The sequence below is a fragment of the Oreochromis niloticus genome, linkage group LG6, assembly GCF_001858045.2.
Source record: "Oreochromis niloticus isolate F11D_XX linkage group LG6, O_niloticus_UMD_NMBU, whole genome shotgun sequence".
NCBI classification, from domain to species: domain Eukaryota; kingdom Metazoa; phylum Chordata; class Actinopteri; order Cichliformes; family Cichlidae; genus Oreochromis; species Oreochromis niloticus.
In genome coordinates, this window is record NC_031971.2 from 38,836,645 (window position 1) to 38,863,321 (window position 26,677).

Sequence of the window (26,677 nt, forward strand, 5' to 3'; positions counted from 1 at the left end):
ACTGTTGCATTGTTACTTTTACAGTTTGCACCTTTGATCCAGACATTTCGTCCCACTCTGTACTTGAGTGTGTATTGTTGGGTTGACAATAAAATTCTACTTGAATTGTTATAGAAGCATATTTTGCCTGCAGCTGTATCTGATTGGGATAATAAGACAACTGCTGAGGGTTTGGATTGGGACGTGACCAGAACAGCACAAACTTGAGCATAATCCCAGGCGGGATATTAAGAAACCAGTATTCCATAAAGAAGGATTTGTGTCTGTATAAAGTGTCCATGAGAGTCCAAAAAGGTCCAGCAATGAAAAGCAGAAATCTTAATTGGGATTTGATTCATGCCAAAAACGTTTAAAGCGCCTAGTTTAGAGCTCGCATGGAGGAGAAAAACATTCCAAATGGAGCTGAGATATTTTTGTCAATATTTTAGCCAATTAATCTTAGATGTATTGTTTAAAGTGCTAAACTCCAGAGGTCTAGACCACCTTTATCATTTGCATTGCTGAGAACAGGTTTCCTTAAATACTGAGTCGTATTTCTCCACACAAAGTTACGGAGCATCTTGTCGATGTTGTTTGAAGGATTTTTCTCTACATGCAGCGACGCTTTGGCGATCAGAGTTCTTCCTCTTAAGGAGAGATCTCTCAGGAGACGCTGTTTAGTCTGCGTTGGGTTTTCTGAATGATAGCTTCCAGATTTAAGGATGTTGTAGCCATATGTTCACACCTGTTAATATTCAGATCTAAGATCCAGGGAACAATTTTACTGAATCCACAGCAGCAGAAATTTGGTTTTTGTTCTTCAGAAAAAAAGAGGTCTCATCAGCCGCTGAGTGATGATTAGATTTCTGTCCAGCAGAGAAATACCTCGAGGTTTACTCGACCTGATGTGGTCTGCTAAAAGCTGGGCGACTAGTAAAAAGAGGTACAGAGATACGGAGCACCAGGAGTGACAAAATGAATTCATGAATTGTGTCAATAATTAAAATTTGTATTACATTACTTCATTTAGTCACTCCTGGCCCTCCCTATTTCTGTGTCAAACAGCTAACGCACTTTTATCCATGTTTGTGCGACCTGCCTTAAAGTTCTGCTCATTTCCGTCTCTCTGCTTCATTCTTGGACTTTACTGGATTTACTGGTTTCAAATCCTCTCCCTTTGTGTCGGCCATTCTCCGACACGATCGACAGAATCTAAATGTTCAACACTCGTGTTCTACGAGTCCTCGCACCTGGAGGCTGTGGGCAGTGAAGTCACCTGTGTTAGTGTGTGCGCTGGCTCCTGGTGCTGTGGTGTTGCCTTGTTGCTGGGATCAGAGCTGTTTATTGAACTCACTTTTCTCTGCGCTTCCAGCCTCGGGAGTCGAACCTGTGGAGAGAAATCTGTGGGTTTCCCAGCCCACGCCTCATTACCAAGACCCGATGTGAATATTTAGTCTCAAACATGACTAAAATAACCTACAGACAGTCTGTAATCTGATTACATTTCATGCTGAAATTTTGAGCTCTAGTTTTTAAATTATGTCAAACAATATTTGATTCAAAGTTTGAGTTTATTTTCCACTAAAAACAACCAAAACCAGTCTCACTGCGAGTGTGTGATCTCTGATGCTCCCGTCCTGACACACGCTCATATTGCTTCTTCTGGATTAAAATCGCCGCCCTGCTCTTTATTTTTCCGTTGCCGTGGTGAATCGTGGTATCGGAGCTCGATTGGTGATGGCTTTCTTTCTCCGCTCGCGCTGATCTCAGGGTGAAAATAATCAGAGCTGACTTTGTGGAAGTGAAAACTCAGACTGAATCATCTGGAGCTAAAGCTGCTTCCTGGAACAGGAACATCACATGATTACTGCACTGATTTTTAAAATGTAAGATTTCAGAGGTCAGCACTTCAGTGTTTACAGATTCAGCTGGATGCATGAATGAATGCATAATGTGATTTTGGTCCAGTCTGTGTCAAACATAAAGCAAAAACACCTTAAAATCATTAAAAAAAATCATTTTTCCTCCAGTGTGGAAAACAGCGCAGTGCACAGGCTGGAGTCCAGAAAGTCCACAGCTTTGTGTGACATTTGATACCATGAGCGAGTTTTAGAAGACGTAATCCAGCATGACGTGCGTGTGCCGATAACTGGGAGCGCGGCGCCAAAACGTCGGAGTCCACTGTGGCTTCAGCTCCACGTCTCCATCCACGTCTTCGCTCCACCAGCTGCCGAGTAACCAGAACAGACACTTGGCTGCTAAGTAGAGCGCTCCAGCGCCGAGAAGAAGCTTCAGGAAGCCAAAGTCCTCACCTCCGCCCCGCTTCTTTGGTTTTCCACTGAAAGCTGAAGACAGAAATTCAGAAAGTCTTTAAAATGTTACTCTTACAAAAGAGAGATGGTTTATCAAGAATTGTTTTACAGGTTCACACAGTCAGTCACGATCCCCGTCACCTGCCAGGCACCGAACTGCTCACGTGAGGAACATTCTTCAGTCTCTTTATTCTTTTTTTCTTTCATGATGTTTGCTGATGTCTCAAAAACATGAATCACCAAAACAGAAGGACAGAAAGCTCTACAGCTCAGAGACGGTGAACTGTCCCTTTAGTGTTCCTCATTATCTAAAGTGTGAATGGAATCTGGCTCGCGGTGCTAGCAGCTCTGAACAATCACGTCTAAATATGAGAGCTTCATTTCCAGGTTCATGTCCAGAACTTTTACAGGAGTCGATTCTTCAGCAGACCCTACAGGTGATATAAAAAGTGTACCCCACCTGTTTGAATGCCAGGTTTTTGTTTTTGTGTTAAAAATGGGAACAGCACAACATCCAGATCAACAAAACTGGCTTCAGTAGAAGAAAATCTTGAAAAGCTCTTGAAGATCTGAGCCTGAGCCCAGAACTGGATCCAACAGACGATCTGTGGAGCAATGAGACGCCCTCACGATCTCAGAGACGCTTTTGTGAGAAAGTGTGAGTAAATATTGCCGAGCTAGGATGACAGACTCAACCCAAGAAGTCTGAATGCTAAAGTAAAATCGCAGATATGACACCAGCTCATTGTCTGTAGGAAAACATGTAAAATCCCCCTGACACACATGGTTTGATTTTAAATAAATAGTAGAGGTTAAAGGTCACAATACATCATAAAGTCCTGGCATTTTAACAGGTGTGTACACGTTTTATACCCACTGTAGTTGCTGCTACAGCTCATGATCATCTGAAGCATTTAAGTGGAAAACGACTGGACGTCTTTTTTTTAGATGTTTCACCTCATCACTGAGACTTCTGCACATCTGGATAAGACGTCCAGTTGCTTCCAACTCGAGTGCTTCTTGTGAAAGAAAACCAAAACGACAAATCATACCAACCAATGAAAATCTGGGTAAATAAAACCCCAAACGAAGCGCACATCTCAGCTTGAACTCGGGCGACCTGACCAAAGAAGCCAGTCAGACAGAGGCTGTGTCCCAATTCAGGGTCTGCACGCTTGAAGTACGCATTTCAAGTGCGATTACGTCACCGCCACGCGACGACGGCTGTCCCAATTCAAAGTGCACTTCAAATGCATACTCCAAATGCGCCGTCGATTTCCCCAAATATCAAGCGTGGTCCGGTGCACGCTTCGTGGCCCCATATATCCCACAATCCATAGCGCGGCGGTGGGTGTGGATCATTTTGCCGCAAAATACGGCAGAAGGGAGCGGCCGAAGAGTGAACTGTCAAAAGTAAGTACTGAATATTATGTCACTTATTTATGTGTGAATGTTTAAGAACATTAAAACATTACTGTCGGCCACATGTCGGCAAAGTTATGTGACATTAGTGATGTTTGTACTTTCAGCGGTAACTTGGTTTTAAAGCCTCTACTTCTAAATATATATATAGTCGACCTTAATCTTACAGAGAATGTGATGATTTTATGGATAATTAAAGTCAGTCATATATCCACAAACACAACAAGCTGAAAGTCAGTGATGCTGCTCGGTTTGCAGTCCTGAATATGACGGCACAAGCAGGATTCACTGCACTGTTAATGTTAGCTATGTTATATTGCTGCCTCTGTTCGGTGGTGTCGAGCCAAACGGACTTTAACGTGTGTTTGAACGAGCTGACGGTTCACTCGTTAAGCTGAAAGAAAGATGCTTTAATCACAGGAGTCACACATGTGTCCACTGCACCATCTGGGAACTCTTCTTGTTTAGCACTCGTAATAACACAAACACTAAATCCTCCTTCTCTTGTGCTGTTTTGTAACAGTGTGTACACCTGAGACTGTCACCTGTCTGTCTGTCCTGCACTCTCTCTCTGTTTCTTTCTCTCTGATTGTGGAATAAAAGTATGAACATGTATTTATAAGTTACACTTGTGTTTGAATCCTGCAGCTTATCACACATTTGATTTCCATGTGTGACGACTGCAAGTGTCCAGAGTGAGGACAGACTGAGGGACCCACTGCTGCACATCATCTGTGAGGCTTTGCACCCCTGATGATCCACCAGGACAAACTCAGCAGTGTGTGAGGAAGAGGAGGAGGAAGAGCCAGCAGCAGCTGACAGATGGAGAGAATAGACAGACTGTTCCCTGTTTGTGAAGGACTGCTAGGAAAGTTTAACATAACTAATTGTCTGTCCTGAATCAGTCTTATTAGGTAATGTTCAAATAATGTTATCATCCCAGTGTTTTCAGTGTGGGAGAAAGTACTCAGGGCCTTCAAGTTACACACTATGAAAGGCAGCAACAAGTTTAATGTCCAGAAACCTAAAGTATGTATCAGCAGCAGAATGGAGCTAAAGATAAATGTTTGTTTCAGTTCTATGAAGCTTTGAGTATTTTGGATTAGTAGCACTGCTGTGTTTGTTGCATCATATTGCTGTAATTGTTTATATGCTTTATATATTCTGAGGTAAGTTGATCTATAGTCTTACATCATATTCTATAAGGATGTTATGTGTTTGTAGACTTTCTGCCCAGTTTGACCCATTTAGCAGAAGTCAGCCTGTTTAAGGCTCTGATATCTATTCTGTATGACTTACAGCAGTTATGACATGGTCTGATTTTCTCACCCAATAAAGGAATATTTCATATATCAGTCTGATCTTCATTCTATCAGAAACAGTTATCACAGCTCGTACATTTGCTTTTTACACATATATGTAAGCACTGAGTGAAGATTTAAGGTGATAGGAAATATAAATAACTGCAACTTGAATCTTTGACCCAGAGTTCAAGCTCACTGCTGTAAAATATATATATGACAATACATATAATATTGTCCATATTATATTAACATTACCACAGTGAGATGATTTTAGTCTCATGAACAACATTAGCTAATTATCATTTACTAACTAATCTTAAATGACTGTTCAGTACAGAAATGAAGCCCAACTATCATGTTTTACAGTCCTGTGGTCTCAACTAATCAAAGTGATGTCATGACAAAAATGAATGAACAACAAAACATTTTTCTCCTTCATTTCTGTCACACAAAGCTGTATGTAATGTTTCTCGCGGTTAGTATCATGGTTGCTAGGCAACCTGAGCAGCACGACGAAGGCTAGACCGTCCCATTTCACAAGCCTCTCACTTCCGCACTTCTCGTACTTATAGTACGCACCGTACGTAGTACGCGTACTTCAAGCGTGCAGACCCTGAATTGGCACACAGCCATATTCGACATTTTCTGCCATTCAAAACTTTTACATCTGAAACTAAACTGAACCCTGACTGCAGGTTTACCTTCACGAGGCAGCTTCCAGTAATTGTACGTCGGTAGTTTCCTGTAGTTAGCTGCAGGCCCGCTCTGTGCTGATGTGTTGTAGCTGTAGTGCACGTGCTGCTCGTAGCTGCTGGGATACCAGTAGAGCTGCTGCTGCTGTGTCGTTGCTGTGTATCCGCTGTAGTTCTGCACCACGCTGCAGGTTTGCTGAGCTGAAGGATCCGAGTAGGGGATCTCTCCTATGCCCTGGAGCACATTTACGTAGTAGCCCATCTGGATGAGGAAGCTGGTGAGGTCCAGCTGGGGGTTCTGCAGGGCCTGGATCAGTTCACAGCTGATTTCAAAAGTCCTGTCGAATCTGAACCTCCCAAAGGCGGCTGGGTCGTGCTCGGTGACGTACACAGTCTCCACCACCCGGGTCCTCACCCGGTAACCAATGATGATGCGGTCGATGTTAGAGTTGTTGCTTCTGACACTTGACCGATAATTTTCCCTCACGTATGCCGGGAGGTTTGCAGAAGCAGGATACGTTTCTGTGCTCAGGTTGCCAACCTCAAAGTACGTAACCTGGAAAGAGAGTAAAGATGGAGGGCAGAGGCGGTGCTGTTACAGGAGGAATAAAACAGCACTTTGCCCCTACAGTCCTACTCCCACCTGCACGCTCCAGCCTTTCCTCCTCTTCTCATTTCACTTATAATGAAATGTTTGCACATTCAGATTCCAGCTGAGAGCATGAAACCTCAAACTGAAAGTGAAGCGAGTGTTTTCACTGAACCATAACCAGCTGAGCGGTTCCCCTAACAGGAAGCAGACTGATCTCTGCCTGTAAAACTACCAAACCAACATGGCACACCTTACTCCTGCTCTTCCTGGGCCTGCTCAGAACAGGAAGGAGCTCCTCCATGTTTCCAAACAGGTGGAAGCCGAAGTTCCCCTTCTCCGGCTGACAGTCCGACACCAGCTGTGGAAGCACATCAGGTGTTAGTCTGATTCACACACACAGACACACACACAGAGACCTGATCTTACCTTCATGGTGACCACCAGCTGGACGACGTCGCAGGTCACACACTGGTTGGAAAACCAAAAGAGCAGCTGGAGGCCGTGTCGTGGAAAAGGACGGCCAAACCCCGAATACATCAGGTTCTCCAGAGTGCAGAGCTGCCACTGAACCATGGTGGAGCTCAACACGCAACACACTCACACACATGCAAGTATTCAGGAGCTCTGCTTTCACTGTGAGGAGGCACTGCGCTGTTTCTGGTAAAAATGCAAAAACTTTGATGCACTTTGATGTATTGTTTAAATTACATGTGTGCATCAGTGCTGAGCCAGTGCACAGCTGTTATTATGTAAAGATGCACTTGCACAGTTATAACTAAAAAAATAATCAGAGTTAAAGATAAGAAATGTATTTCAGTAAAATATTTCAGTAAATATGTGGTAATATTACAGCTCTACTGTGGGATAAAACACAGCATCTCATATTTGCACATTTACAATTTTACTTTTTCACTCAGAAATACACACACGTGTAAAACTCTGCAGATACAGTACTGTGCAAAAGTCATGAGTCACTCATTTCTTTATATTTTGCTGAGAAAATAGGAAAATTATATTTTAATAATATTATACTATTAATAATAATATAATATAATATTATTATATTAGTTAATTATTTAAAATAGGCAATTTACTGAAAAGTGCACATAAATGGATGAAAATTATTATACATAAAGCTAAAACAGAGTTTGTACAACTCTGAGACTGAAGGTCCAGATGTTACTGCATGAAGGATCAAACTCTGTACGTTTCTATTCTCATAGAAAAGTTTAAGTCTGTCTTACAGGAACGAGAGAACAGCTCTTTTACTCAGTGTCATTGTTTTTAATGTACTCTTAATTTGATCTGTTATTGTATATTTTACACATGTTGGTATGGGATATTGTATTTGTTTTAAATGTTATATACCTATGTGGTATGTGACTTTTGTTGCCATGATGCCAGGTCTCTCTTGGAAATGAGATTTTTAATCTCAATGAGATTTTTACCTGGATAAATAAAGGACTAATAAAAAATTCCAACAATTAAAAAAAAAAATAAAATGCAGCCTTTCTATGAGCTCAACAAACATCAGCAAACACACAAACTGTTTGTCTCACAGTGTGTTGCAGCTAAAGGTCCAGCTGCTTATTTCACAGGGAGAGAAAAGACAGAGCTAACATCACTCAGAGATGGAGAAATATAAGAAAGAAGGACGGGAGAGGAAGAAGAGAGCTTAGAGTTAAAGGGAAGGATGCTCTTCTAAAGCTCACATGGAAGTCCTCATGTTGTTAAATCTGTACATGTCACATTATGTTTGTTCATATAAACTGAGGCAGACTAAGTGTTTCACTTTTACTCGAGTAAAGAATTTGAATCAGTATTTGAACTTTTGGTACAAATGACTGTGACACCACACTGACACTAAACAACTAAACAAAAGGGAACGAATGATCTGTCAGGCTGCTGGTAACAAAGTGCCTAAAGAAGCAACTTAAAATGTATTTTCTGCTGAGCTGGCTGTGATGAGTCAGAGTTGGGCGGCTTAACAAGCCAAGAATAAAAAAAAATCATTCCTCTGAAAATGCTCAGGTACAAGGACCGGACTGAACACAAGTGCAAAAACAGCCCACTGTGGAGACCTGCTGCTCAGGACCACTTTAAAACATCACAACAAAGTCTGGCTCGCAGGGAATAATCTAAAGGAATAAGGGGTGGCTCGGGACTTTCGCACAGTACTGCATAGTTGTAATATTAATAATTTAATCATTTACATTATTCCCGTATTATGGCTTGTTTTCGACAAATGAAATCATTGAGTCCATTAAAACATTTATTCCAACAACACAACACTGAGCTGAGCCATTATAATGCAGTTCCTTATTTCTAAAAAAAAGCTTTATGATAGTCATAGAATGGTGATCTAGTCCAATGAAGCTATTAAATAATGATTTTAAGCAAACAGCGAGCTGTAGTGCAGAGAAAATCGCTGCTGTAAAGTCTGATGTGCTGTTTTCTTCTTTATTTACCGTTCTTGTTGTTTTCTCGCTCTGTTTCCTCATTTTCAGGAGGCGCGCTACAGCCCGGAGCGCGAACGTCAAATGCGCGCTCGTTCACGTCGTTCCGTAACGTGGGTCCAAGAGGACGTCCTCTGCTGGCGTCATTTGCGCGCCGCCTAGCTTCCCATGCACTCTCCTTCTCCCGAAAGCCTGCGGATAGATGTTTCGATTTCAGGTGAGTGTAGCGCTGTGGAAATAATCAGGTGTGTTTTTCCCGAGGAAGAGCTCCGGTGAGTCCCGGAGAGCTCACGGTGACCACAGAGCGCGCGCTGTACGTGCTCAGCGTTCACTATTGTTTATGCGGCTGAACTCGGTGCGGCCTGCGAGGCAGCCCGCTTTCCTGGTGCTGAACCGGGGACGGCGAGCCCTGTCTCGGCCCGTGTGGGTTACAGCACTGTACAGTAAACCAGCGTCCGCTGTGACAGTCCGGAGTGTCGCAGCGGCCCTGACTGTGTCGTATTCGGCCTCTGAGGGCAGCAGCTAATCGACGCGAGTCTTACGCGATATCACGTCAGCATTAGCATTGCGGCTAACAGGCGCCTCTGCTAGCTGCAGGGTGCCAGAGTGCTGTGATTAGAAACGTTATTGTTCCCAGCAGGTAGTTTAAAAATGGAAGGCTACTAATGGCTTCTCTTGTCAGTACCTTAGTGTTCGTGTTTTGAGTTAATCTCCTCTGCGTTTCATGTTTTTCCCAGTGAAAGCAGGGTCATTGTCTCAGCTAGCTACTGCTAGCATTTGGCCAGTGGTCAATGCTACTCCTAGTATTTACTTACATGCTATAAATGCCAACTCAGGCTGAGGCGTTTCTTTTGCAGCTCAGTTTAGCACACTTTGACCACCAAGGCCCAGTGTCGGTTTGAATTAGACTTTCTGGCGCCTTCTGGATGTGTTAAATAAAAGTAACTGTCATCACAGGTCCATGTGGCCCTGACAGCACACTGACGATCAGCCAGTTTATACAAGATAATAACGGTGCTGTAAGCTCCAGCAGTTAGTCAGCATTTTATTCATTAAATGAGCCGTCATATAACAAATCTGTCAGTTGCTCGACAAGAATGAATTTACTGCTGCCTCTGAGGACATGCGCAGTGTTTGGTAGGCGTGGATCCAGCTTTTTCCAGCTCCGTTTGGACCCAGATATCAACACCGCAGCTTAAGGTATCTGCTAGATATCCACTGATCTGATACCAGTGCTAAAGGAAGTTATGTTTCTCACTGCGAGGAAGAGACTGGGCATCAATCTCTATGCTTAAGAGATCTGGCTTAACTTTAAAATTATATCCTGACCTTTGTAAGGTGACATGGCCACCGTGATCACACCTATTGATTTTCAGTCCTCGAAGTGAAGATTTTCACCGTGGGCTGTCTGTCACAGGTCCTTAAACAATAAGCTTGCCCCGAGTACTCCTCCTTCCTGACACCTAGAATGACCACATTTAAAAAGTAAACTTAACAGTGGGAACATAACCCCCTCCCTCACACGGTCCCGAGCTACTATACTTCCCAGCACAGTTCCTGAGCCTGGATAAAGTGGAGGGTTTCATCAGGAAGAGCACGTAGCACAAGACGGCAAAAAAATAAAAATAAATATTGTCATCATTTACTTAGATTCAGAGTAAAGCGTGCAAGGCTGCTGCACCTGCATTGTTTGGTGCAATTGTTGCAGTTTCTCTGGATGTATTTTTGAGGCCTGTGGGCCGTCTTTGATACGTTTTTCTATATTAAGTGCAATCAAACCTCTGCTGAGAAATTTGTGAAGCTCTTTCAGTTCCTGCGGTAAAGAGTAACGATGCACCCAGATCAATAACAAGATTTATTTGGCGGTATGGATGCTGCTGTTTACTTTCAGCTGCTCCATTAGTTGCCAAGAGGAAGCACAGATTTATGCCGGATGTCCTTCCTGGCACAGCTCTCGTTTATCCCGGCTGAGGACGGACACTATGAGAGCGCTGGCAGGAGGAGACCCGAGCAGACCCAGAACATGATGACAAATGAAGTCTCTTGGCTGCTTTGGGAGGATGTAGGTGTCCTCCAGAAGACTGGAGGAGGGGAGAGGGGAGTCTGGGAGTCTCTGTTTAGCTCCTGAGAACCCGTCTGATAAGCATCGGAAAATTGATGAACATTTTTAAATATCATTTTATTTTCCAATAGCAATATTCAGCCAATCAATCAATCAGCAAATGAGACCATGTTTAACAGTGTCAGCTTGTGTTTAATGTCTCATCAGTTTTACAACAGCTGAATCAGGATCATCCCTCACATGGAGGAATGGCTCTGAAGCAGCAGCAGGACGTATTTTCAGCAATAATATTTATGTGTCACTAGTAAAAACACGTCAGCTTTTGTGAATTGATTGTTGACTAATCTCTGACGAGACTCACTGAACTGGTTGTGTGTCAGATTGGACACACCCAGAGGATGCTTTTGATTGCAGAGCTCTGAGAACAAATAAGATCGTGGATCTGATTTACTATAAAGGTCTGATGGAGCCGCGTGTCGAGCAGGACCATCCATAGAGAGAGGGCTTTGGATGACAAAATATCTGCAGCTGTTTCTTTAGAAATTATAATAATATTAATAATAATAAATTTTATTTATAGGCACCTTTAAGACCCTCCAGCTCACCTTACAATAGTACAATAACAGTAGCAATATTATAAAACATAGCAAAATAAAAATTAAACATAAGGTTGAAAAAAGCATGAAAGTATAAAAGCTAAGCAAGATAAAACTCCACTAAGACAGAATCATGGTGAAGGTTATGCAGCTCTGAGTTTTGAGACGAGATTTAAAAGTGTTGAGACATTATTAACAGAAAATGGAGCGCGACTCTATACAGTCACAGATTATTCTGACGTCCCAGTCGCAGCTGTTCTGTCCCCTCGTCTTTCACATCTGTAGATCTTTTCATCCCTCTTGTCCTCCTTTATTTTAGTCCCTGGATGAAGACTGTATGCTGGAGGAGGAAGATGATGGATTGATAGAAGACGAAGATGAAATCGATCAATTCAACGATGACACTTTTGGAGCCGGGGCCATCGGTAAGAAAGAAACATCTTTTTTTTATTCAGTCTGCCTCTGTTGTCTAGACGAGGTGAGGTTGTACTGTGGATCTGTCCTGTCAGATCTCCTGGATGTTCGTATTAAACACGCCTGGCTAGTTTTTTCCTGCTCTCAGGTCTGTCAGACACGTCGTGCACTGAGGCCTCGTGTAAGAAGCACTGGTGTCACTTTGAACAAAGCTGCTCAAACACAGTCTAACAATAACAAAATGGAGTAAACCAATGAGCAACATAGGTTCTCACAATGACTGATAAAAGTTTCTTTGCTGTTGTGGAGCGTGCAGTGAAATGTTTGAACCATAAAACTGAGTTAGCTCTACGATAGCCGGGTCACAGGGTCAGGTGCTGAGCTGCAGTTAGCTCGTAGCGCTTCTCAGACTCTGTTTGCTCTGACAGGCTGATGACTGAGAGGGAGACTTATACCCTGATTATCTTTGAGCGTCTGCAACAACATCTGCTTTTTATTAGCACAGAGGCTCAGCTGTTCTCACCTCCTTTCATTCAGTGAGGAAAGACTAAATGTGCTGCTGAAGCATTTAACCATGAACAAGTCACTGAACCAAAGATGACATGTAGGCCACAGTTTTACTGACGTCTTCGTTGTTACTGGAGAGAAACTCATAATTATTTTATATATTACTGGGGAGCTAAACCTGTAATTTATTGGTTTATTGTATCAGTAAGCTTTAAATAAATGTTAGAACATTTAGACTCTCAAATCGAGGGCAGTGGCTGCTGTCAGCCTGGTTCTTTATTATAAAGAGCGCGGTGCTGCTCGACTGCAGAGAAACCTTATTTTAGATCACACGAGCTCAGTTTCTGTCACAGCGCTGCCGCTCGTTCAGAGCGCCGGTATACTCTGATATTTTCCAAGAGGCCCCATAAATGAGGAGGTCACATGTACGTGGGACCTCTGAGGGTTTGAAGGCGCTCTGTGTGTTTATGAACACAGATTCTCATCCTCACGTCTCTGCTTTTATTTTGTAGGATGGTTTGTGTCTTTGCATATTTGTCTGTGGTGACCTTTGACCTTTCACATGTGATTTGGGGCTGCGCAGATTTGATGTTCCCTGTTTGTTCCAGATGACGACTGGCAGGAGGAACACAAGCGCCTCGCCGAGCTCGATGAACGGGACGGGTTGGGGGCGGGGCTGGGGTTCGGAGGAGGGGGGATGGGAGGGGACTCAGACTTGAGCACAAGCGAGCGCCCGTCCTCCACCCGAATCCCTTCTGTAGTCCATCCCCCTCCACCATCATCCCTTGCTTCCCTCAGCTTCTCCTCTTCCTCATCTGGACTGCCGCCATCAGGTAGGTGATGTCATCTATCGCTGAAGCATCAAGTGGAGGTCGGCATCTTTTAAAGTCTGTAATCTCTCGCTTCAGATGTGGAGGATCGAGTGGGGGAGGGGGACTTGGCCGAGTCTCTGGCCAGGCTAATCCTGGACGCCGACCCCGCCATCGCTGGAGTCGGGGCGGCCAAGAGACCCGGTCTGTCCCCCAGCTCTTCAGGATCCGGCCTCTCCGCCCTGCGGGGGCTGGACCAGCCCAGAGTCCTGCCGCAGCCCTCCCCCATCCCGCCCCCCACCCAGCCACACCAGCATCCCCAGCACCAGCTGCCTCCCGGGCTCCCTGCGTCAGGTGAGAATGAGTCGACCGCTTCGCAGATTCACTGAGCTCAGTGGGCTTTATTTTTATAGGTTTCATGCCACTGAGATTTTAATTTCGTGTGTGTGTGTGTGTGTGTGTTAGTGTGCGCGCTCTGACTGTGGATCTGTTGTCACATGACTGTTGGTCACAGTTGATTCATAGCGTCTGTCATTTGGTCTCTTTTGTATGAGCTGGTTCGTGTGAGCAGCTTCATTTTGGGGAATTTAAATGTTGAATAAGTTGATGAAATTTCACATTTTTAAAGATGCACTTGGTTGTTTTCTTTGATCGATCTGTTGTTCATCAAAGACTCGTTGTAAGAAAGCATGGCTTCTTAACCTACCGGCAGATTTTGGAGCCTAAAGGGTTGATTTTGAATTCGTGGCTGCGATGCTCAGAGCAGACGTACCTGCTGTTTGCTTTCTACATGTCGGGAACTTAGAAGGTAAAACCAGGTGTCATTTTCTGCCTCATGAGAAACGCCGGTATCCGAAATTTGGAAAAGCCTTTCACACACTTGGAGCAAGAAAGTATTTGTTTTAATGCTTGACAATAAAACTGAACAGAAGCAAAGACAGCGAGCACTTCGTGTGAGGCTGCAGCGCTGCTGTGCTCTCTGAAACTGCCGGGCAGCTTCCTAAAGAGATTCCCGCTCTAGGATCAGGCCGACAATGACTCCGTGTTTCTGCTGTTCGCTCAGTCTGCAGCTTCAGTTCACATTAGCTCCAGAAGCATGCTGTGTGTTTGCTCTGTGTAACTGAAACCTGCTGTTGTGCTTCAGGCCTTCCTCCCTCGTCCATGCTCAGCTACCAACAGCAGCAGCACTTGCTGCGCAGAGGCACCGCTCCCATGGGCCAGGTCAGTGTTCTTACCTTCATGTGCAGTATCTTTGCAGCGTGGCAAAATGTTTTTGAGAAAATTAAATTGAATCATGCACCAAAAATCTACGAACAGGAGGATTTAAGATTTCCTGTCCAGTGTTTAGTCTGATCACTGCAGCAGAATCAGTTTAAGCCTGATGTGCATGAAGTGTTTGTTTCCTTGAATCTCTGCCTGTCTCTCATAGATGAGCTCTCACAGTATTTGGGAGAACAGCATGGGCTTTGGCCCCGTGAGCGTCGCCCCGGGATTGGTCACACACATGGAGGTTAAACTTTACTCTTCTTATTGGATATCTAACTGTTCATCGCCAGTTTAAGTGTTAATTGTAGGATCAAAAATAAAGAAATGAACGACTAAATACATTTATGTAGTTATTGTTTATATTTTTATTCATATTTCTGTCTTCAGGGTAATCCACTCATGTCTATAATCAAAGAGGTGGGCCATCCTAAACGAGCTCCTCAGGGCAGGAACGATGAGGATCTGTCAGAGAGGGCTCCTCCTCCACGCTCTTCTTCCCCTGTGATTGGCTCCCCTCCGGTGAGGGCGGTGCCAATCGGGACTCCACCCAAACAGCCGATGAGCCACGCGCTGAATCACCAGGTCAGAAACAGGAAGTCTTCCTGCTGGGTGTCCCTCCCTGCTGTGATCAGTGAACACGTGTTTCTGTCGCAGGATTTAAACGTTGCCATGGCGCCGAGATGTGCTTTTAAAGTCGGACGCACAGCAGGCGTCCGGCTGCGTGTAATGGCTCCGTCTCTGTTAACCCCGCCCTCTGTCTGTGTGTGTCTGTGTAGATCCACCATCCCACAGCGGTGCACGTGAGAGCCCCGGTCCAGCACAGATACCCCGCTCCTTTCCCCGAGCGTCTGTCACCCAACACCCTCCTCAACATTGCTGTGAGTGTTTCCTCTCCACCCGCTGCCCCCGGCTCTCTGCACGTCTGCGTCAGTCAGCAGACTCCTGCGCTCAGCACGGTGCGCTGCAGTGTGTTTGCAGGCCAAATAGAAAAGACATGACAGGTTTATGTTTGACAGGAATAATACTGGTGATGGTTTTTATATCGTGTGGTATTTATTTACCCACCATGGAACAATAAAAGGGCTATTATCACTGTTTCTGTATTTGTTGATGAGCTAGCAGCTGATTGTGTGGTGACCTCCACCAGCACCTGGATCAGGTGGTTCAGCACTGAGCTGATGGAGGCTGCAGGGTGGAGCTGTGTGATTTGGTGTTTTAGTGATTATGAAAACAAAGAATCACAATGAAATGATTGCACTTTGTATTGTAGCTTAATCAGAATGACTGAAGAGCGTTCAGTCTGTGTGGGGTGATGACATCAGTAGGTTTCTGTAGGTGAACCTGTGGAGGCGGAGCCTCTCAGTCACCACCAGGGCTGTGGATGATACTTACTTGAATGATACTTGAACCTGTGACTGTGTGGACAGCTCGTGCTGCTGTGTGTAGTCACACCCACAAAGGTCCAGGAAGGACCCGTCTCGGTTTCGTGAATCATATTTACAGCTTCGGGATCAGGCCAGCTGTTAGCTCTGATTTTAGTTTTCCTCACAAACAGCGCGGTCATGTGACCTCATCACCGTGTTTTATTCTGACGTCACTTTTTTGTGTGTTGTCAGAACTCTCCTCTGTGTCGCGGCCCGTTCCCCCCCAGAGTCGGTCCTGTTCTGTCGCAGATTCAACGCGCCCAGCTGCTCAACTCTCAGGTCAGACACACACACACACGCACGCACACACACACACAGACTTGCATACATGTTATTACACATATACGTGATGTTATTACACACAAGTTTTTGCATACATACACGCATGCACCAGTTCAATTCCACCATCAGGCCGGGGTCTTTCTGTGTGGCATGTTCTCCCCGTGTTTGCGTGGGTTCCCTCCTCCGGCTTCCTCCCACAGTCCAAAGACAGCAGTTAGTGGGGATAAGTTCATTGATCAAATTGCCCATAGGTGTGACTGCAGGAGTGAATGTGAGTGCGAATGATTGTCTGTCTTTGTGTGTTGGCCCTGCGACAGACTGGCGACCTGTCCAGGGTGTACCCCGCCTCTCGTCCTATGACAGCTGGGATAGGCTCCAGCGCCCCCTGCTACCCTGAAAAGGAGAAGCGGATGGATGTTATTGCATGCATGTTGTTATTACTTACTTGTTTGGCTACCCCGTTAAGCGTGTTCGATGACATGTCAGCGAACGCTCCCTCACAGCGTCTCAGGTTGTTGACTGTCCCGTGTGTCCAGGTGGCAGGATTTCCCCGCGGTGGTCCTCCTCCTCTGCTGCCAGGCGGTGGAGGTTTCAGGCCCTTCTTCGGAGGCCCTCCTCCTCCGCACGGTCACCGAATGGGCCCCCGCCACCTCACGGGCCCCCTAACCACGCGCCACCGATCCGGCACAACACCACTCACCTTCACCCACAGCACCGCCGCATGCTCACCCAGCGCATGCAGAGCCGAGGAGGGTAAGCAAGCGCACGAGAAACGCAGCCTGCTCATTGGTCGAGCCAACACGCGGTCATCGTCTTGTTGCATCTGTGCAGGGACCGCAGGCCCGGGATGGACCGGCGCAGCAGAGACCCCTACAGCAACCTGATGACTCAGAAAGAGAAGGAGTGGGTGACGAAGATCCAGATGATGCAGCTGCAGAGCACAGACCCTTACCTGGATGACTACTACTATCAGGTGGGTTTCACCGACGCTTGCTTCAGGTAAAGCAGCCCCACACGAGTCAGTGTGATGGTTGTTCATGGTGTGTGTGTGGGTGTGTGGGTGTGTGTGTGTGTGTGTGTGTAGAACTACTATGAGAAAATGGAGAAGCGTCAGGAGAAAGAACGAGACAGCAGCAAGAAGGAGCACACCACCAAGCTCATCACTCCTCAGGTGGCCAAGGTGGAGCACACCTACAGACCAGGTAATCCACACCGGCGCTTCACCGCGTGATGTCACATGTCGCGCTGCTCGATCAGCTGTTCTGACGCGGGTCTGTCTGCAGTTCAGTTCGCAGGCTCTCTGGGTAAACTGACGGTCTCCAGCGTCAACAACCCCCGCAAGATGATCGACGCCGTGGTGACGACTCGCTCAGACGACGAGGTTTTTATTTCTTTCTACATTCAAACGTTTTTATGACGACGCTGCTTCAGCTGCACTTTAAAGTTTGCTTTATAAACAAAAACGGAGGCTCAGGTGAGAGCGGGTTGTTTCTTTAGACCAGCTGACGATCAGATCGTACAAGAACAAAACACGTTGTGAGACCATGAAGCAGCTGCAGGATCTCCAGAACTTCAAATGTTGCTTGAAACTTGGTGAAATGTTTGATCACATGATCAGAAAGCTGCCTCGTGATTGATCGAATCAGAAAAACAGAATTCTGATTAAGAGTCGGCTCGATTAGTCAGAGCTGGAAATGAGAACAAATGAGACTAAATACATCAGTGTTTCCCTCACATGTGTGTTTGTATGTCGCTCTGAGAGAAACCTGAGTCTTTGCCTTCAGCGGACGCTGCTAACAGCCTGTCGGTCCAGCCTCTCTACTCGAGGTCGGACGTGCAGCACAGCTGGCAGTCGGTGTTACAGTGGATCAGTGTCCCTGTGAAACGAGCTTCAAATTGTCCTGAATCCACTCCATCCACCGAACCCAGCAGTCAGATAAAATAATGTGACACAGCAGCTGTTTGGTTCTGGGTTCTTTCTTTTGAATCCTGAAGTGTTTTATCAGGTTTCGGGTCCCGTTGATCTTTTTGTTTCTGTTTTCTTGAAGGAGAAACGAGAGAAGCAGGTTTGGAACAAGAGGCGACAAATCCTCTACACGGTGGAGAAGGTAGGACGAGCAGAGCCGTGCACGACAGGATGTTCATGCAGATGGCAGGAAACGCTTCGAGAAATGTAACCATGTCTCCCTTCCTCCTCCCTCCTCTCCTCCTCCGCCTGCAGATGTACAGTTTGCTGTTGGAGGTTCAGGACTTTGAGAAGTGCTTCGTCCAGGCGCCGGAGGAGGACCGCGAGTCTCTGCTGGAGCAGCACAAGAGCAACACGGAGCAGCTCTGCAGCTCGCTGCGGGAGAAAGAGTGGGACGACAGGTAGGAGGGGGCGGCCCTTACTCTGTCCAATCGGCGCTGTCACAGGCGGCTCAGCGGTATAACGTGTTTTCTTCTCCTCTGTGAAGAGTGAGTGACGAGCAGTGTGTGATGATCATGTCGGTGAGGAAGGGCAAGCGGCTCATCTCCCGGCTCCTCCCCTTCCTGCCCTCAACGCAGGCTGCTGCTGTTGTCATGGCAATTGCCCGCAACCTTCCCGCTTTAGCCAAGAAGGACAAACAGGACCAGGTAACCCCCGCAGGATGTGACATCACTTTCATCTATGTCTGTGCGGCGTTAACGCCTCTGCTCTGCGTTCAGGTGCTGTGCTGGTTGGTGGAGCCGGTTTCTGCAGTGATCCAGTCGTTATCGAGCGCCTCACTCACAGATCTGCTCCAGGAGCTCCAAGGCAGCGAGGGCCAGCTGGCCACAGTGCTGCACAACAAGGTACGCACCCCACAGCCCAGCCCGGACCAGTCACAGAGCACGCGCGTCACTCCAGGTCACCCATAGCAACAGAAGGAAATGCCGTTTGTGCCACTTCCTGTTTCCAAAGTGTCTGAACTTTTTTCTTCAACGTAACGACCAAACTCCAGATTTCAGCTGCTGCAGCTGCTCTGACAGAGTCTGTGATCAGCTGATTACACCTGAGCGCTCGTTTCATTGATCTGTAAAACGAGCCGAAGGGTGTAAACCTAGCATCACCTGCAGAGACGCAGCTGTTCCTAATATTCTGTGCTTGGAGTCCCTGAAGGACGTGATGATAACGCTTACATCAGCGTACCTGCAGATCCTCACATGCACAGTTTGTCCTTCATGTTCCTCAAACGTCGCTGGGTTTGTGTCTCTTTGGGATTTTTATCCAGAGACCAAAGAAAACTTTTCTTCTCCTTCAGCATATTTGATATTGTCAGTGATGCGTTGGCTCTGAGAGACGGTTTGGGGGGATTTTCGTTGTTTGTTTGTTTTTTAACAAACTGATGTTCGTCCACGTGTGTTCACATGCACACGCCGGTTTCTGTCCAGTTTGGCGTGACGCTGCTCTACGTGATCCTGAGTGAAGGTGAGAGGATGCAGAGCTCCGACCCAAACTGTCAGCTCATGGACGACAATCGATGGTGAGCCGTGCGTGTGTCTTTTTTAAAATAATCTACCATATAATTGTATTCAGAGGATTCACTGCCGCCTCTGCTCGGCTACTTTTCATGTGCAGTGCTGTGCAAAAGTCTTGAGCCACCCCTCTTATTTTATATTTTTAAAGCGGTCTTAGCAGCACCTCGTCAAAGGTCTGTCAAAGATTTGAACAGTGTTGGCCTAAACTTGTTTTCAGTGTCGTTCTTGTACCTGAATGTTTTCACTGTTTAGCCACCTGATGCTCAGCCAGTGCTGTGTCTGCACATAACGGACAGATGAACAGTTTCAGGTTTTCTCTGTTACCAGCAGCCTGTCACAACACAGCTGCAAACTCGGCCTCTCAGTATGGTGCGCACTTTGTTCTTAAAACAATCAGAACAGAAGTGTGCAGCTTAACATCTGAGTCAGCGTAAAAGGATTGCTGCATGTAATAAGTGATATTAAAATTAATTTGGAAGATTGTTTCAAATACTTTTGGTTTATTTTTATTAAAAAGTAGTTAAAAATCTTCCAGAATTAATTAAACCTGTAATACCAGTTACCACCACAAGATGGTGCAGTGAGTCATGTGATCTTCATGCAGAGTCATGAGCTGATCTGTGGTAAAGTCAGGTCAGCTGAAAAGTTGAAAGATGAACTCCTCTCCATACAGCTGCTGGAGAATGGCGCCCCCTGGTGGGGAAAGTGATGTGATTCGTGCTAATGACAGTGAGCATGACCCCGCCTCTCTCCTCCCTCAGGACTGAGTTGGTGTTTTCGGTGACGAGGGAGCTGCTCAGCGTCCCCTCCTCGTCCCTCTCTCCCCCCCTCTTCACCCCTCCCAACCTGCTCTCCCTCTTCTCGCGCTACGTGGACCGGCAGAGGCTCGAGCTGTTACAGGACAAGCTACAGTAAGTGAGCAGCGGACGAGCGACGGCGAGAACGTGCCAGAGGGGCAACGTTAAACTGATGTTTTATCCTGTGTCTGTTTCAGGATCTCTGCTTTGTCCAGGTAGAAGTTACTACACGCATCCACGCAGCCCCTCCCCCACCCACCCAGCTGATGCAGACCTGTTGTTTGTGTGTGTGTGTGTGTGTGTGTGTGTGTGTGTGTGTGTGTGTGTGTGTGTGTGTGCGCGCTCTCGAAGTGAAGCCACAGCGGATGATTTTAATCGAGCAGAATCTTTAGTCACTTTTGTTTTTCTGTGTTTAGTGTGAGTGTGTGTGTGTGTGTGTGACAGCGACACTCAGCGTCTGAATGGGGACAAAAATTAATGAAATCTGCATTTTTAAGTATCTTGTTTACGAATATGTCCGTGATGAACCTTCAGATTAAAGAAAGTATTTCTATTATATAAAATCTCGTCTCTTTCTGCACACGTGCAAACGCTCCGGACGATTCAGTCCAGTCACAGATCCAAAAACCAGTAATGCAAAAATGTGAAGTTAAATGTTGTTCTGGTTAATTCACTGATATTTTTGATTTGCATGAGAAACAATATCAGGAAGAAACGATATTCTGCCCAGCTGAGTTATTCACAGGTAAATCATATGGAGGTCACAGAGTGTGGGCTTTCTGTGAGGGAACCTCGGGGTTTCCCAACGTCAGTCACCTCTTATCAGGGTTTTAGATAAGAAACCAACAAACAGGCCCAACGCCGACTGACCAATCAGGTCTCTGGCAAACGCCCACAGGACAAACTTGGATGAGGAGCACTTCATGAGCGGACTCGGATCATAATCTGTTTGTTTTCTTGTAAAATTGTTGAGGACGGGTTTCTGAATCCAGTCCAGTACCTCTGACTCAGTTTATGGGATTTAAATGCCAAATTCATTAAATACCAAAACATAAGTTTTTTTTTAACATGAGCTCTTTTTATTGGTAACTTAGAGGGAGGATATTTCTCCTTATTAAACCCAGAATTTGAGCCATGACCCAGAATACTCCATCCGTCTGTCGGCGCCTCTGCGGTCGATGACCTTTCAGGATTGTCTGGTCCGGCGTTGTCCTCGGCTCTCACCCGCGGCGCCCTGATGAAGACGGCAAAACAGAGAAGAGTTTCTGGTGTGGAACCATATCTGTGTTCAAGCGTGTCCATGTTTGTGTGACGTAGGTGAGTGTAGCTTTCAGGTCTGACAGGTGGAGCGCATTACTGGGTCAAATGAAAACGGGGGGGGGGGGGGGTTACAGTCTACGTTGAGCCAGAATGCATCAGATGTCAGGAAAATGAAATGTGATGCATTCTTCTAACGATGCAGGAAACTTTCAAAGTATCTTAAAATTCAAAATGATCAAATGTGAAGTTGACAGAAGTTTTCAGACCTGACTGAGAACTTTGGAGAAGCACCTTTGAAGGCTTGTTGAGTTTGCACACTCACTCGGAGAGTTTATCCCAGACTTCCCAACAGATCAGGGGGAAATGTCTGAACTCAGGATGATGTCAGTGAATCTGAAGCTGAGAACTTCCTGTTGTGTGCTGCTCTACAAAAAACATCCTAAACTTCATTCAAACGATATTTGAAGTTGATGTGTGAAAGTGATCCACACCTGTGACTGTTCCTAAAGTGTGACAGCTATCAGGCAGGAACTGATTCATGCCGCGAGTACATCATTTACCAGGAAACGGGAAACTGTTGAATGGTCAGCTGACGAGCTGCTCCTGGAGGTACCCAGGTCCAAGACAAAGCTCAGGGGCGACAGGGCCTTCACTATTGCTGCTCCTAATCTGTGGAGCAATGTTCCCCAGAGAGGCCCCTTCACTGTCCACTTCTAAAACACGTCTTAAAACCCATTTTTACTCCTTGGCTTATGACACAGTCGGACCCTGATTTTATTGTTTTAAATGTAATACTAATGATCATTTTATACTACTTTATTATTGTTTTTGCTATTTGTGCCAATTTTAGTTTGTTATTGTTATGTTATTTTAATTATCTTATTTTTTAAAAAATATTTTTCCTCCATTTTATATTATATTCATTTATTTATTTATTTTTAACTTGTTTAATGTATCATTTCTGGCATGCCAAGTGTACAGCACTTTGTGTTCAGCTGGGGGCTGATCTGAAAGTGCTATATAAATAAATTGCTTGCTTGAATGAGCAGACGACACCCACAGCAAACTGCTTCAAACATCTCACCTGCACAGTTCACCTGAATGACCGAGGAGGAAAGCCGTGGATTTACAGCTCCGCACTCCATCAGCGCAGACTCGAATCCAAAGCAGTCGGAGAAAAAACGCCACATCGGCGTTTTGTTGGGAAGGTTGAGGGCTTCGGTCGAAACGGCAGGGCCGCAGCCCAGCTGTCTGCACACTATGCCCGCGTGATTCAGGTCCCAGACTGTGGACTTTCCGCTCACTGGTTTGGTTTCGTTCCCCTTGTTGATGAGCAGCTTCCCGGCACATGCAACGGAGTCCTCTCCGGCTCTGACCACGCCATCGTCCAAAATCACATCTGAATCATCTGTTAGAGACAGACACGTCAAAATGAGGAGGGGCTAAAATCCACTCTGCAGTTACACCTGACCAACGCCACGAGGAAGAAGGAACTCTGACAGAGACGAGGGAGAAAGGTGTCATTCAAAATTGTGTTTTAAATATGAACATTTGAAAATGTTTTACTAAAATGTTGTAAAAAAAAAAAAAAATGCTCTAAAAAACATGTTTTTGTAAGGTTTTGAGCTCAATGTGGAAAAAAAGAGAGACCTGTAGTCATGCTGGTGTCCTTATGGGAGATCAGCACGAGAACAAAACAAACACAAACCTCCTCTGCACAGAGAGCACACACATATTCGCATCACAACACCAGAAACCGCATGACAAGCAACTGGGGTGGGTAAGGGGGTGAGAGGTGAGCTGAAGAAGCCACGCCCATCCAGCCAGTTCCTCTGTCGTACCTTTGACAGTGAGTGAGAGCCTCCCGCCCTCAGATGAGAAGATGTTGCTGAAGACAGTGTTGTGATAGACGCAGCTGTAGGTCCCCTCGTGTGTTTGATTGGCAGCTCTGAACCAGAAGCTGGCCGAGTGATTGGACGCTGCTTGGGTCAAGCTGCGGTGTTGGTGGGCGCCGGTGATGCGGAGGGTAAATGTGCCGCCGCTGTGTCGTGGCTCCACAGAGCAGATGATGGTGAAAGAGTGGCCCTTCCACACCACGCCCTGCGTTTGATTCCCGGTTGGAGAAGTCTCACTGCCGTCAGTGTAGAAACTGATGTCCGGAGCAGGCAGGACGTCTGTAATGACATCATCATACACCTAATGAGCGCGCACGCTTTAAACACTCGATCTGTGTCGTAGAAAACAAAGAAGCGTCGGGTTTCAAGTTATTGGATCAGATTTATGAGCTGATGGTGCAAAGCCTTTATTAGGGAGGGGCGGGGCTAATGTGACTGAAAGACGTGGACACGTTGACCTCCTGACCTCATCAGCAAAGTGTTTACTGAGGTCATGATTCACAGATGCTTTTTATATATGTATGTCTTTTTACAGCTGGATGAGTCGCCCCCTGGTGGCCACTGATGAAGACTACTGCTTTAGGATGGGTTAAACTCCGCCCACACCTTTGTGCGACTTCCTGTGTCCCTGCCTCCCACTGTCTCGCCTACTCTCTGTACTATAATGTAAAAACATGTTTAATCAAAAGAAAACTGGTAAGACCATAGAGAGGAACCTTTACTGGTGGTCTCAGACCTTTGACCTTTGACCTATGTGAATAAAATCCGTCCATCGCACCTGCAGCTGAACTTACCATCAGCTCACTGTACAACGAATGCCGTGCTGTTCTCACCTGAGCAGATCACCTCAGTGGTGAAATCTGAGAGGCCCTTCTTCACCGTTCCGCAGTCCAGGAGCGCTCGCTCAGAGCCGTCACAGTCCGAATAAAAGTTCCAGACGCGCAGAACTGTGGGCCGGTGCCTGACGGTTGTTACTGAAACAGCAGAACCGCAGTCGAGCTGTCTGCACGCCACGCCGGCCTCCTTCAGGCTCCAGGTGCGCTGTTTGCTCAGCTGTCTCCACTCTGCCTCGTGCTTGAACCTCAGCTCGCCGGCACAACGGTTCCCTTTGCCAACCAACCTCACATCATTGGACACTGCAACGAAATCATCGGCAACAAGACTCAGTCCATCGACGAGCTGCGACACTGCAGGAGGACACGGTGACTGCTGCTGGAAGTAAAACTCACAGAATATTTCAACCTCCCAGCAGCCTGAGAGTGGGCTGCACAGCGCCTCCATACTGACTCAAGTTTATAGAAATCTAGCCGCTGTGCAAAAACTCGAGCTTAACTTTATTAACAGTTTCACAGAATCAGAAATGTTGGTGTTTGATTGTTCTAGCTCGCTCTTCTCAACGTCAGCGGCTATTTTGAATGGTTTCCACCTTTTGTCGTGTAAACCGAGTGAATGCTCCCGTTTTTAAAATAAAGATGCTGCCTTTTTATTTCTGTTTTTTATTTACTGTTCACGCTGCTTTGAGTACAGAATCTATTGAGTTTAGCGACTGACTCGTGTGGCTCTGAGATGGAGTTTAAAGTGTTTGTGTTCAATGATTAACAGACTGCTGTCGCAAACACTGACCCACCGACAGGCTTGTTCAGATTTTAATCAGATCGGTCGTCCTGTAACTGTGGTCCACAGAGAGCATAAAGATGCAAAAGTACTGCTACATAACAACAGCACAGAAAGTACGAGGGAGTCAGGACTGTTTGCCTCCAGCATACTTTCCAAATAAAGCTCTTTAACTGTGGACGATAGATGAACTTTATTTATCCCAGAGCTGGAAAACTCCCTCGGTTTAGTTTTTCTGACTGTGCATCAGAAACAAAGAGGAAGGTGAAATGAATTTACTTCTGCCTGCAGTTTTTACAGACTGTAGCTCAGCTTAGTGACAAACAGAAGAACAAATGACAGCCAAAGAGAAAACGATGGAAGACTTACAGCTGGGAGACGTGTTTATTCAGCACGTGGCCCCATGAGCCAGATTTAAAGTGAAAGGGACTCACCTGTGGAAAAATGTGCTCCTGCTGGCCTTAGAGCCCAGCTCAGCATCAGCACACAATAAAACACAAGTGAAGACCACATGAAGACCCAACTCTGCACTCTCATGTTGCTCTGACTTCACAGACCTGCACCAACACTCAGGTTTGTTGGCTCACTCTGCAAATACAGAGTGAGTGCTCTGCTTTAAACAGCAGTGTTTGCTTTGAATGGTCAATGCTTCATGATCATAATTCATAGTTCATATGGTAAACATGTTTACAGCCTGATACAGAAACGGCTGTGGTCTGTAATTTCCCCGTCGTAGCAGCCGTACAAAACGATTCTATATCTCTTCCATCTGTTCACAGTGTTGTTCTCAAACATGTTATCTGACAGATCATGTGCCCTGCTGTGTGCTGATTAGTGTTGAGTAAAATGAGTTTATCGTGATGTTACGTATCAGCAGTTGAGAGGTATCTGTGTCTGTGTTTAAAGCAGAAATAGTTTGCTGCTTTATAAGAAAGCCCTCCGCAAAGCCAGAACATCTTACTCTTCATCACTGATTGAAGAAAATAAGAACAACCCCAGGTTTCTCTTCAGCACTGTAGCCAGGCTGACAAACAGTCAGAGCTCTACTGAGCCAACAATCCCTTTAACGTTAACTAGTAATGACTTCATGAACTTCTTCACAAATAACATTTTAATTAGAGAAAAAATTACCCATATTAAACCATCTCTACCATCAACTGTTGACAGTTATCTGGAGCAGATAACATCACAGTACTGTGGAGACAGCATTACAGTGCATTGCTTAACTGTATAAAAGGTGAACCATATGAGGACGATTGTGACGTGAGCCATGAAGCAACAAGTGTAAAAACACATGAAGTAGATGAAGCCGTTCATAGGTTATTGAGAGTAAAGCTTGTTGTTTAGATCACATCACTGCAGAACATTAAAACGCGCTAGTTTAAGGCTAGCTCCTCTTCTAGCACTCTGTTCCACTGGCTTTATGATTCATGCCGTACTACCAGACTCAGTGCTGTGTAATTTCCTTGTTCCAGTAATGAAGGACAAAGCTGGAAAAGTGAGTTGTCTGGATAATT

At 45.7% G+C, this 26,677-nt stretch overlaps 3 protein-coding genes and 1 long non-coding RNA gene across 4 annotated transcripts; 2 read left to right on the forward strand and 2 right to left on the reverse strand.

Annotated features, from left to right (window-relative positions):
• Positions 1 to 1,760: 1,760 nt before the first annotated feature.
• LOC100699166 (uncharacterized) lies at positions 1,761 to 8,909 on the reverse strand. Its single transcript, XM_003457692.5, has 5 exons — positions 8,770 to 8,909; positions 6,728 to 6,958; positions 6,552 to 6,659; positions 5,719 to 6,265; positions 1,761 to 2,324 (listed from the first exon to the last, which is right to left on the reverse strand). The coding sequence occupies exons 2-5, from the start codon at positions 6,872 to 6,874 to the stop codon at positions 2,089 to 2,091; spliced, it is 1,038 nt and encodes a 345-aa protein (XP_003457740.1). The 5' UTR covers positions 6,875 to 6,958; positions 8,770 to 8,909; the 3' UTR covers positions 1,761 to 2,088.
• Positions 8,837 to 21,280, forward strand: patl1 (PAT1 homolog 1, processing body mRNA decay factor). The gene is given in 21 exon segments (XM_003457691.5): positions 8,837 to 8,974; positions 11,735 to 11,840; positions 12,945 to 13,169; positions 13,245 to 13,499; positions 14,290 to 14,366; positions 14,575 to 14,655; positions 14,799 to 14,993; positions 15,188 to 15,289; positions 16,028 to 16,114; positions 16,654 to 16,762; positions 16,765 to 16,870; positions 16,949 to 17,090; positions 17,202 to 17,319; positions 17,401 to 17,498; positions 18,166 to 18,225; positions 18,339 to 18,484; positions 18,571 to 18,730; positions 18,803 to 18,928; positions 19,508 to 19,599; positions 20,356 to 20,505; positions 20,589 to 21,280. Coding segments are annotated over 21 exon segments (2,472 nt in total). The 5' UTR covers positions 8,837 to 8,959; the 3' UTR covers positions 20,611 to 21,280.
• Positions 21,281 to 21,468: 188 nt separating this feature from the next.
• LOC100698630 (scavenger receptor cysteine-rich type 1 protein M130) lies at positions 21,469 to 25,763 on the reverse strand. The gene is made up of 5 exons (XM_005462527.3): positions 25,595 to 25,763; positions 24,380 to 24,682; positions 23,493 to 23,825; positions 22,736 to 23,059; positions 21,469 to 21,625 (listed from the first exon to the last, which is right to left on the reverse strand). Exons 1-5 carry the CDS (start codon positions 25,695 to 25,697, stop codon positions 21,612 to 21,614), a joined length of 1,077 nt encoding a protein of 358 aa, XP_005462584.1. The 5' UTR covers positions 25,698 to 25,763; the 3' UTR covers positions 21,469 to 21,611.
• On the forward strand, positions 21,570 to 24,642 carry LOC112847136 (uncharacterized). The gene is made up of 2 exons (XR_003220510.1): positions 21,570 to 21,708; positions 24,082 to 24,642. It is a non-coding gene; the product is annotated as an uncharacterized LOC112847136 (long non-coding RNA).
• Positions 25,764 to 26,677: the final 914 nt, after the last annotated feature.